The sequence below is a fragment of the Elephas maximus genome, chromosome 10 (assembly GCF_024166365.1).
Source record: "Elephas maximus indicus isolate mEleMax1 chromosome 10, mEleMax1 primary haplotype, whole genome shotgun sequence".
Taxonomy (NCBI): Eukaryota; Metazoa; Chordata; class Mammalia; order Proboscidea; family Elephantidae; genus Elephas; species Elephas maximus.
In genome coordinates, this window is record NC_064828.1 from 45,405,754 (window position 1) to 45,418,065 (window position 12,312).

Here is a 12,312-nt window from a genome sequence, read left to right on the forward strand (position 1 = left end):
AGAAATTGCAAACAAACTTACCTGAATTTTTACAGAATAATACGAATCCATTACATGTTTTAATTCATATTTAAGAAGGTATTAAATATATATATTGATTTAAGGATTAGATATTACGTGACCTTTTTTTTTTTTTTCCGATAGAGTGATAGCAGAGGACTTGGCACCTTTATTGATACTGTGTATTAATCAAATTGCATTATTTTCCTCTAAAATATAATACAGTAGACTCCTTAAATACTTTTTTCCCCTGAATGAAGAGATTTTCAATTGAAGGAAATGGTCAGAAAACCCCTTTCAGCGTTTTTATGTCTGTATAATGCAGGAAGTCTCAACTGAATTTGTATGCTTACGTAAATCAGATGAAAATTGTGTAAGCCTTTCTTCCCCTTTTACCTTAACTGCCAAGAAACCTGAAGCCACTGTAATCAGCTCATCTCAGGTGCCTGTTAACATCTAACCCGTCCTCCTGATGGTCTCACTTGTGTTTTCATCCCTAATTGGCTTTAGTTCTCTAAGCTATATCACATCCCTTTAGAAGTCCATAGCATATAAATGCTGTATAAATTGAATAAAGCTGCAAAATATATTGACTAAGGTTTTATAGCGAATTTACAGTTGCTACTGTTGTAATGCATGACCGAATTGATGACAATCCTGTAACAAAAACACTAATGCCATTTGTTTTTAACATTTCCTTTAGAATATAATCATGGGGATTATACAGTGAGTTAAGCTTTAGCTCTTATGTCTCTCTTCCACTTTTATGACTCTGAGGTTTAAAAATATATATATATTTTATTCTGATGAAGAACTGAAAAAAAATTACTTTTCTCTGGGTGCAGGTTTCTAAAAGTGGAAGTTACGGTGCTAAAATGTATATACACTGCGATTGTATATAGAGCTCAGAAGCTTTATGCAAGAGATATTACATTTCAACATACTTGTTATCCTGCATCCAGTTGACTGTAGAGAATCTCTAGTCATGTCTATCTGTTTTTGATGCCTCTACAGAATAACTGCCCAGCATCCTCTGCCCAACCAATCAGAATGTAGGAAAATCTACAGATATGACGGAATCTACTGTGAATCTACCTACCAGAAGTATGTTGAAATCTTTGTGAGTCTTCCTTCTGGCTCGTGCATCAGTGCTTGTGGTTGCCAGCTCTTCAAAGATATCCTTGTCTTGAATCCTTATTTTTCTCTAATTTAGTGGGAAAAAAAACCAAAACAAAACAAAATGAAAACAACCAAAAAAAAAAAAAAAAAAATTGCCTCTGAAATCGAGACAGAAAAAAAAAAAGTTTATTCTTTTAAAATTGTGGTCTGAAAGTTTTTTTTTTAATGACTTTATTAAAGCTCTTAGGTAAGCTTCTTTATATTGCAATAAACAAGTACTTATATGCAAGAAAATCACGGCAAAATACATGGCACAGGTGCTACGCATCTTAGGGATTTGAAAGGTGTGTTATGTATAAATTAGCTGTCAACTTTTTTTCAATCCTGTAATGGAATGATGAGTTGTAATTTGCATAATCCTTTAAGAAGTCAAATTATACTGTCATGTAGCAGACTTAACATGCTAGCTAAGATTTCAGAGCTTTGCAGCTAATTACTATGTACCTTACAGGACAGTTAAATTGAAGTTGACTCCTCTGCCTTTGCTGCCATTTGCTTTGTCCCTTAGCAGAATCTGCACTGTTGGTAACGAGGTCTTGTTACTATCACTAAAGTAAAGACTGCTCTCAGGAAGAAAAGGCATTTTAATATATCATGGCTTGACTTGTATTGTTTTTGCTAAGAATTTTTTTTTTCTAACAGTAGTCCCGATTGGAGTCACCCAAAAAAGGATAGAAATTTATACTTTCCAGATAAGTTATGGGATGTTGACTGAAGCAACATTAACAGTTCTACTATAGAAAATGTCAATTAAACATAATTCCACGAAAGGCATTGGCCTTCCTTGATATACTTTGCAAATATACTTTGGTGTGTATTTATCTTCAAATGCTTAACTTCTTTTGTGGTCCAGTTTCATTATTGGGGAAAAAAGTGCCCTTTTTCCTTAAAGTCCTTTCTGAATATAAACTGATGAGTTCTAATTTCATCCTGCTGGTTATAGAGCATTTTCTTTCATGGTTTACATTTACAAATAATCAGGAGGTCCTGGAGCCTGTGAAGGCTGTTCTGTGAAATGGATACACATTGAATACTGGATGGAGCTGGGACTATTCTCCTGCCTGGACTGGTTTAGTTGATGAGTGTATCACTGTGTCTTTGCTACCTATTTATCTCTGGTTTTACTGCTCGGTGTTTGGTTGCCTAGTGTTATTCTCTTCATCAGAAATGGTGTAGTTAGCACATTTATTTCTATAATTTGATTTCTGTTGTTGTTATTATTCGCCTGTCATATTTATTGACTCTTGCTAGCTAGGTTTTTGCAATTTGTTAGTGATTCTGTGATGATGGATAGTTGGAAGAAGCCTTTCGAAGGGGGTCCTCGAAGCACCATATTAAAACAGCAGTTGAACTGTTGACCATTCAAGTAACAAGATCAGCAGTCAACCTAGGAGACTGCTGTTCATTTGTAGTTAAGCCAGTTTCACAGGTCTGAAATCACTACCTGCTTAGAGGTTGAGGTTTGTCAATTTAGAGTCAGGAACCTGGAGGGGCCCACCAGGAATTTGGCTCATAGAAAACTTCTAACTATAGGAATCTTCTCAAGGGCTTGCTTCTTTAAGAATCTGTTATTTGTAGTCAAGGTAGACACAGTAGGCAGCACAGATGTGACTGCCAGGGAAAGTCACTAGAGGGATATTCATAACAAGGAAATATTGGCAAATAAATGATGAAGAAGGGGAGGAAATCCCCAAGATGTTAAATTGGAGCACTGTCACTGAGATGATTAATGGTGTTGTGTATTTTAGTGAAGATGTTTATCTGAATTGTCTTGAAACTATAGTGTACATTTAATAAAATGTAATAGCACCTATAAAAAAGCACGTGGTGCATGAGCACATTGAAGAAAAAAGGCTATGGATTCAGATTCTATTTCCCTGAATATTTTATCAAACTGACTCTTTGGTGTCTGGTTATCGGATAGCCAGTGTTAGATGTATAGTCTATATAGAAGTTAATATAACCAAAACCCATTGCCGTTGATTCCGACTCATAATGACCCCATAGGACAGAGTAGAACTGCCTTGTCTGGTTTTTCAGGATTGCCTGGTGGATTTGAACTGCCAACCTTTTGGTTGCAGTGTGCCACTAGCATTGTATGTTTAATATTAATTGGCATTTTTGTAGCTCATTTATATATGAGGGTAAGTCAAAAAGTATTGCTAAAAAATCATAGACACTTTTATTAGACAAAAATATTAAAAAATGTGAAGCTATTATTTCTTGACATATCCTCCATCTAGGTCTATACACTTCTGAAGGTGATGTTTCCATCTCTCTAACCCTTCCCTGAAGAATTCTGTGCTCTTTGATTTATACCCCGTCAAAACGGCAGTTTGGGCTTCCTTGAGGGACTCAAATTGTATTCCTTTTAAATGTTCTTTAAGTTTTGGGAACAAAAAGAAGTCTCAAGGGGCAAGATCAGGGCCGTAGGGTGTATGCAGTAAAGCTTCCCAGCAAAATTCTTGTAGGACAGCATTTGTTATCCTAAAAAATGAGCAGGTGCATTGTCCTGATGGAAAAAAATTCCTCGGTGCAACTTTCCTGGATTTTTTTTCACCATTGCAGTTTTCAGTTTTCTTAAAGCTTCTTCATGAGAAGCCCCTGCAATTGTCTTGTGTCCTTCAAGATAATCTATCAAGATTACCCCTTTGGAATCTTAAAAACCTATCACCATAACCTTCTGAGTAGTCTTCCCTCTCTTCGCTCATCTTTGAAGTCTTCCTGACCTTTCTTACAACACTTCATACATCTAAAAACTGTTGTTTTCCATGGGACAGCATTCCCATAAACTTGTGGCAAAGCTTCAGTGATTTGGGAAGATGTCCACTTGAGTTTTGTTAAAAATTTGATATTATCCCTGACCTCAAAATCATTTTTTTCCGTAGCACAAAAAGTATCCTTTTTTTTGAAGGCACCCTGATGAGATTAAGACAAGTGTATTACTGAGAGAACTTGTCTACAGTTATCCACTGATTGCAGAGACAGTTTTAAACATATTTTGCTTGTATGAACTGAAACCCTAGTAAGTACTTTTTGACTTACCCTTGTATAAGGTATAACTAAAGCTAAAGAGGGTTGAAGATGGTTGGATAATATAACCAATAATAGGGAAATGGTGATCACTCAGAACTATCTTCCTAGGCAAACAGTCAGGGCCACAGGGCCACAGTGGGTAAAGGGCCAAACTTCCATCAACCATGGCATTAATACAAATTTTTAAAAAGGCCGGCAGTTCAAATATACCAGCTGCTCCTTGGAAACCCTATGAGGCTGTTCTTCTCTGTCCTATAAGGTCACTATGAGTTGAAATTGACTCAGTGGCAATGGGTTTGTTTCTGGTTTCTCAGTTTTTGGTGAAGGAGTAGCTGTCTTAGAATATATTCTAGCTTTCAGTGTCAAGCCATGGCTATCCTTGTTCTGTGACATGAATTATCACTTGCCTTCAGGGATTTTTTAAATCACTGATTGCAGGTGCATTTTGGGGCAGGTTACTTAACCTCCTTGGCCCTCCATAATTACTACCAGACATAGGGATAGAAACAGACAAATGACATATAATCCTGTTTTCAATGAGTTTATAGTCTATTACAGGAGCATTTTTCAAACTATGGATCTCTACCAAAATAGTGATATACGAAACCAGTTTAGTGGATCAAAAAAAAAAAAAAAAAAAAAAAATGAGAGGGAAAAAACTTAATGCATTTACCTAGCAAGAAGATGTTTTATTTTATTAGGCTACTATTTTAATTTTATATGTGTTCGTATACTGCACATATATATATGCCCCAGCAGGCCATAAGGAAAAATGCTTCTTGCTGTGGTTCATATCCAAAGACTGAAAGCCACTGTAATAGAAAGTTGAGTAGGTAAATAAATAAACAGTAACATATGTGGTATGTCATACATAGGGTACAGTGACTTATAAAGAAAGGAATGGTCAGTTCTGTTGGAAAGGTTCAGTAATCTGGTCTCTCACTTGCAGTGATGTTCTAGAGTCAACTTGTATGGGCTTGTGAGAGTCAACTGTATCCATTTCTTTCCTATTTTGTGATTCATGTTCTCGTGTTATTACCTTGAAATCCAGGAAAGTATTTGCACCATGGAAATTAGAAAATTCTACAATTCAGGCCTCTATCTCCAGACCTGGTTGTTAAATATTTACCGGTACATCACTGCTCATATTCTTTCAACTATAATTCTATGGCTCAATAATTATTGTGAATTATCTTACATTTCAGGACATATTATTTTATATGTTGCATTTTGATTTAATTGGAATTTAAAAAATTTGTTGTTGTTAGCTGCCCTTGAGTCGGTCCCTGACTCATGGCAACCCTGTGCACAACAGAGCAAAATGCTGTCTGATCCTGCACCGTCCCCACGAATGGTTGTGGATCAGACTATTATGACCCACTGCCTGATTTTTGGAAGTAAATTTTCCTAGCGTATCTTACCCTGGAAGCTCCATAGCATCGTAGCAACACGCAAGCCTTGACTGACAGACAGGTGGTGGGTGTACACACGATATATTAGCTGAGAGTCAATCCTAAGTCTCCCTCGTGGAAGACAAGGATTCTACCACTGAACCCCCAATGCCTCCTTATTAAAATTACTAGGTCTAAATCATTTTAAGGATACTGAGAATTAAAACACATATGAATATCAAATCTGTGATTAATTATTTCAAACTGTCTTTTATGTATAAGTCCAAATTAATGGTAACAGTTACCCTAACTTCTTACATTAAATGCTTATGATATGGCCAATTTAGGACTTCAGATTGTAATTAGAGATATTTTGACAAAGTGTAGAAATAAGGTTTTTTCAAAAACACTATTATTGTAAATATTTCACTAATTTTATTGTTTCATATTAAGCAATCTTTTTACTTAGTACTGAAATTTTTAAATCTCAAATCCCTCTTTCTACTTTTATCTGTCTTTTATAGCTAGCAATAATCTCTCTGGATTTTAGTGAACTCCTCTGTGACATAATGGATTTGTTTGGGAGATGGCAAGGTTCTTTACAAATTAAAACAACTGTCAGTCTTATTATATATATATATATATATTTTCTTTTCAAATATAAAAGTAAAAGGAGTATAGAAAGTCTGAAGCAAGAGAAAGTATAACTCCCTTTCAATATTAATATGATAACTTTGAGCTTTATTTTAAAGAAATGCAGTAAAATTGGTGGGTCAGAGGAAAGGAGACTTTCATGGATATGAGATGGATTTGTAACAAATCCGTGGAAAATCATCTGTGTTAAAGAGTATTTGATATTGAGGAAAGGTAACTAGGTAGGACAGAGTTAACTGAGAAAGGCCATTACAGCCTCAAAGTTTAAACCACAATTCAGCCATCTGGTTGGACACTACTATAGAGGAATTTGAGAAAGACTGGGGTGTACCTAAAGCTGTGTTCAAGAATGATCATTTCAGCATCATTATTTATAAAAGGTTGGAGTGAGTCTGGAGAGACTGGACCTTAAATGGCTAACGTTTATTGAACCTATACTATACCATTGGAACAGACACTGGTAGGTGGCAACCCCATGTTTGTCAGAGTAGAACCGTGCTTCGCAGGGTTTTCAGTGGCTGATTTTTCAGAAGCAGATCACAAGGCCTTTTTTCTGAGGTGTTTCTGGGTGGACTTGAACCTCTAACCTTTCAGTTAGCAGCCTAGTGCATTAACTGTTTGTGACACCCAGGGATGCCAAAGCAGGAGAGGACATTGGCAAAACTGTGAGTTTTGTCTCTGATTCACTCACTTCTCTATTCCAAGCCTCTCCATCCTTCTTGAAATTCATACCACTCAGATACCTGGTTGATGTTTCCCCCCGGCCTCATCTCCACTAGGCGTTTTTGTTTGTAGCTCTCATTGCAGATCAGTTGTTGTTAACTGATAATGTTACTCCTCTCCAGACCAAGTGAAAGAATTTAAGAAAAAAAGGGAGTCTTCTCCAATTGGATAATTTCAGACACCAGTGACAGGCTTTGGGGAAGTTAATTAGGGGCTAGAACGTGTGTGCGTGGCATTTTTCCCTTCAAGAGAACGTGGGTTGTTCTCCTACTGAGGATATGCTAAGGCTGGTCTTGGCCAAGAAGCAGGGTTTTGGAAATGGGGTGATTCAGAACTGAAAGGTAGAAGGAATTTACAAGGTCCTGGGAAAGAAGAAGAGAATGAGTGAAGTTAGGAGGGAGAGCACTCATCTTTAACCATATCAGCTGTGTTGTGCCAGTGTGTGCTAACCACGTTCACGTGTTATCCCAATTAAGGAGAACAAGACAAGCGCCTTGTCAGGAGTCTGCTGGGGGGATAGATGGTCACCTATGCTGAAGGGGATGGAAAGGTCAAGGAGGCTCCAGTGGCAGCAGCGAATTCTTTTGCTGTTGTTTAACCCGATGGATTGATTGATTGCTATTATACAGTCTTCCCCCTCCTTCAAATTAGAATAATTTATGCCAGTTGTGTTTGGATCAGTAAATAAAGAATTGAAAAGAGTTTGAAATATACAGCAAACTTTATAAAGAGCTCTACTAGAATCTGCATGTTAAAAAGACATTGAACTTTCTAGCAAGAAATGTTTCAAGCCTTTCAATATCCAAATGAATACTAATTTCCACATCATGCCTTTCAGAGCTCAGCATGATTTCTGGTGGTTTCTCCCAGTTAATTTTAGCACCACACTGATGATTTTGCCTGTAAATGACTTCAAGTGGCATACCTTAGTAGTGTGGGTGGTATGAAATTATTTAGGGCTATTTTTTTACCAGGCTAGCTTAAAAATTAATTTATTCATTCATTTAACAAATGTTTTTTGATTGTCAACCATGGGTCAGGTGCTATTCCACACAAATGGTTCTATACAAACTGACTTACTCAGGGGTGATTAAGAAAGCCTCTGCCATCCAGAAGCTTGGAAGACTGAGATGTAAACAAATAATGGGGTTCTGCATGGTAGGTGCTTTGAGAGTAAGTGTAAACTATAGAGGCAGCGCTGTGAAGGAACCATTTTCAACAGGCAAGGTCAGCACACTGAAGTCTTCACAGGGAAGGAGCCATTTGAGCTGGGGGAGGGGTGCTTGAAGAAGTGGTTTAGGATAAAAACCAGGCATTTCTGGTGTAGCGGTTAGCAAATGGCACAAGGCAGGAGTGGAAGGCTCAAACTGGTGAGATGGGAACTAAGGTCTAAGAGGAAGGGAGAGTAAAGACATCTAGATGGGACTTCATTGTTTGAGAACCCCGGCAGCATTTTCAGGAGGAAGAATTTGATATAGATGCATGTTAGAGAATGATCCTGGAGGCATGTTACGTTGGAGGCAGGAGAATCTGCTGTGGCAGTGATCTACTGCTTCATTTTCTCCTCCAAACTTGTTTAGTGTATTTTATAGGGGGTATTGTTTTTATTGGTAGTTCAGTGGTAGATGCTCACCTTCCAGGCAGGAGAACAGGGTTCAATTCCTGGCCCATGCATCCAAATGTCAGTGGAGGCTTGTGTGTTGCTATGTTGCTGAAACGTGGAGCTTCTAGATTAAGACGAGGAAGAAAGGCCAGGTGATCTAGTTCTGAAAACCCTATGGATCACAGTGGTCTGACCACTCACTGACAATGGGGATAGTGCAGGGCTGGGTGGCATTTTGTTCTGTCGTGTATGCGGTCACAATGATTTGGGGGCCAACTCTGGGGCAGCTAACAACAACAACAATAAGAATGGGAAATTGTGCTGTTTGTTAGTTGAAGTTCTTGTTGGCTTGTAAATATCTTGGAGGGCTCTCCCAGTGTGCAACTTCAGTGCATTTCCTGGCTTGAGGTACTCTGTGTCTGCCTTTTTCCTCACACACCATTTCTCATTCAAGATAAAGTAATGTCAGAGAGTAAAAATGGACACGTACGGGAAGTAGGATTTAGAATGAAAGAATATTAATTGGCTTCACCAGAGTGTATATTTTCATTATGAGGGAAATGACTACTAGGTTTTTAAAAAATAATTGCCTAGTGACACACCTGCAGTGTGTATGAAAACTCCAGAAACTTGAGAATGGAAAGTAAAGGTCACAGTGAGAGGAACGGAGCTACAGTGAACCTTTTGTAGGCATGCTGTTGAAATTACATTGTTCAAAACCGCTCACTGATGGTTTCAGAGAGACTGATAGTTTTGTGTCCAAACTTTAAAAATAATACAGCACGGTTATAGTTATGTATATCTGTGGTTCTAATAAATTCTCATCACCCTCAGAACAGCGTGCTGTGTGGGTTGAGTTTAGAAATATGTCTTTAGATTTTGTTTATGCATTAGATTGGAAGAACTATGCTTCAGCCTTTGACTGTGAGCAACCAATTTTAAGAGCTCCACAAGTCCTTGTAATAGTGCTTAATGATTTCTAGAGGTGTTTGAACCTACTGGAAATGGATGTGAGTCCCACAGCTATATATTAGATATGGGACAGTGGCCAAATTAAATCATTAAGCTTTGTTTTCTTGCCTGTAAATAAGGGCAATGATAACTATCTCATAGGTTGTTTTGAGGAGAAGCATGATGGAGTTGATGATGACAACTAACGTTACTGATCTTTTACTAGATACTGATGTCACAAAGTGTTAATCCTCACAATAAACTTATGGACTAGTTATGATTATTATCACCGTTTTACAGATAACAGGTTTATAGGCTGAAGGAACTCGTTCAAGATTAAGAATGAAGGATGCGGTAGAATTTGCATTAGTGGTCAGCAAATGGTGGCCCACTGGCTAAATCTGCTTCATGGTGTTTTTGTAAATAAAGTGCTCAGGTTACCTGTTAATTTCTGTTGAGGGGATATTCTTGGTGATGTCCCCGTGGCTCTGGGTTGAAAGGTGGGGGTCCCTAGTTACCTGATGACATGTTATTCTCTCCTCTTGGAATAGCTCTTTTTTGAAGAGAAATGTAGTACATTTTCATTCTGGGATATTTAGAAAATGAGATAAGTAAGCATAAAGGAAAATCAGTGTCATTTGCAACTGTACCACCTATAGATAGTCACTGTTAACAATTTACCTATCCTTGCATTATTAATGGAGCCCTGGTGGTACAGTGGTTAATCATTCAGCTGCTAACCAAAGGCTCGCTTGGCAGTTCAGAATTCACCAGCCGCTTCTTGGAAACCTTATGGGGCAGTTGTGCTGTATAATTGTGTGTATATGTATATCCCTCCACTTAGTATGTCTATATGTTTTTTTATGAATCCATTGTATAAACCACACTGACAAGTTGTCTCAGCTGGGAGATATCTGGGGCCAAATGTTGTAACTTGTGCCCGAGAAGGTTATTGAGGCAAGGCTGGAAGCTACATGGTGAACTTCTATGTAAAAAAAAAAAAAGTGTTCTGTAGAGATTTTCTTTTTGATGGGGACAGTTCCACCCCCGCCACCCCACTGGTGTGTAGTTTGTATTTACTTTCCAGATTTTTATCTTTTTTTCTTGCTGAGGAAATTTAAATTCTTTTGCTTGAATGTAAATTCCCCCAGCTAGAGCTAGTGATAAGCTCCTCAGTGGCATTAGTGATAAGATCTTAAGCAGAAAAATCCTGTCCTACCACCTCAATAATTATTTTTATCTAGAATAGGTCAGCCTTGAGCTGGATAGTACATCATTTTAATGTGAAGAGTCTTGGCACTTACAGGATGAAGCTAATGGTGAGAAGGGCGTGGTGGGCTAAAGGAAAATAACGGCTTTTTTAGAGCAGAATATGCACATATATGAGTGGTTAAATGTTCGGCTGCTAACCCAAAGGTAGTCAGTTCAAACCCACCAGCTGCTCCACAGGGGAAAGATATAGCAGTCTGATTCTGTAAAGATTTACAGCCTTGGAAACCTATGGGGTGGTTCTATTCTGTAGTCCTCTAGGGTCACTCACTATATGTCAGAATTGACTCCACGGCAACGGGTATGAGAATTTAAGTGATACGAATTTCCTTGGCTGCTTTACAAACTCGTTCTCCCTGATTAATAGGGCCTTCTCACCGCCAGGTCTGCTGCATCATTTTCTCGGTTGCTGAAAAAGAGAATTTTGTTTACTGTGTTCGGCATTGAGATGTTTAGATCTAGGTCTGAAAGCAGAGTGAGGGCTGAGTCCTGTGAGGATTTTGGTTCAGTGACCAGCGTGTAAGAAATGCATGAATTTGGCGATTTTCTGTCGGCAAACCTGAAACCTTTGTGATTTCACTTATCAGTTTGAAGATTCTTAGGGATTGAGTGCTTGAGATCTGTGCCATTAAACAGATGATAATTTCCCTTCCTCCTCCTTCAGCCGCTATAAAGGATCTCTGGGCCTGGCTTTTTCCTTGTTCTCATGTGTTACCAATGAGGAGAGGCCTGTATCTCTTTCTAGCAATTTTCATCACTTATATTTCAACCAACATAAGCTTCCCTAATGGCATCATTTTCCTGACTGTTGCTTGTCAGGGGTGCTTACAGTGAATCACAGCAAGTTGCACGCCTTATCCCTGAATCCAGGAGGTACACGGTATTTTTGATGATTCTTCGCTTTGCTTTCTCTCTCCAACTCCGCTAACAAAACTGCTTTAATTAAGAGTGAAATGGAGTTAGCACTGCTCTGCCCGGCACAGAGCCTCTGGTCCTGTGTGATTTCGGCACCACCTGTGCTTCCTGGTGAAGAACACATTTTATGGTAGTTGTAGGGGCTCTTTGCCCACTACCAGGGGAAGCAGCTTGCTTTTCCAAGGATTGCCTAACGGCATGATGACTTGCAAGGGGAAAATAAGAATCAGCAGCTCTCATTCTTAGCCCCTGAAGAAATTCATCTGGTGTCCTTCATCTCGAATTAGTATCAGTAAAAGCCATGGTATTTATGTCACCAGGCTTCTAAAAAGAAAGGTTTGGGGATACATCCAGCGGGGATGAGAGTGGGAGGGTAGGGGGAAGTCCTGAGCTCTTATAAAATTCATAATCAGTAAATTCATCTGGTAGCAAGATTGTTCACCATCGTTTCTGAATGCTGCTTGCTCAGAGTGAGTAACAATTTATATGAGGCTGACAGGAATAAAGAATAATGATTTAAAAAAAAAAATCATGGTACTTGTGGAACGGCTCAGGGAAGGAAAGACTAGACGCCTAAGAGTAGAGGATCTT

The 12,312-nt window shown here is 38.4% G+C and overlaps 1 protein-coding gene across 11 annotated transcripts in view; it reads left to right on the plus strand.

Annotated features, from left to right (window-relative positions):
- The window catches only part of NPAS3 (neuronal PAS domain protein 3), a 966,848-nt gene that overhangs the window by 131,877 nt on the left and 822,659 nt on the right, over positions 1-12,312 (plus strand). For 4 of the 11 annotated variants that reach the window (XM_049897603.1, XM_049897592.1, XM_049897597.1 and 1 more), the window contains exon 2: positions 1,015-1,104. The exons of 6 other annotated variants lie outside the window; for them this stretch is intronic. In XM_049897603.1, coding sequence (XP_049753560.1) covers positions 1,015-1,104 — 90 coding nt within the window. Of the gene's footprint in view, positions 1-801; positions 1,105-12,312 lie in introns of those variants that run through there. One more of the 11 variants, XM_049897599.1, reaches the window with a different exon arrangement.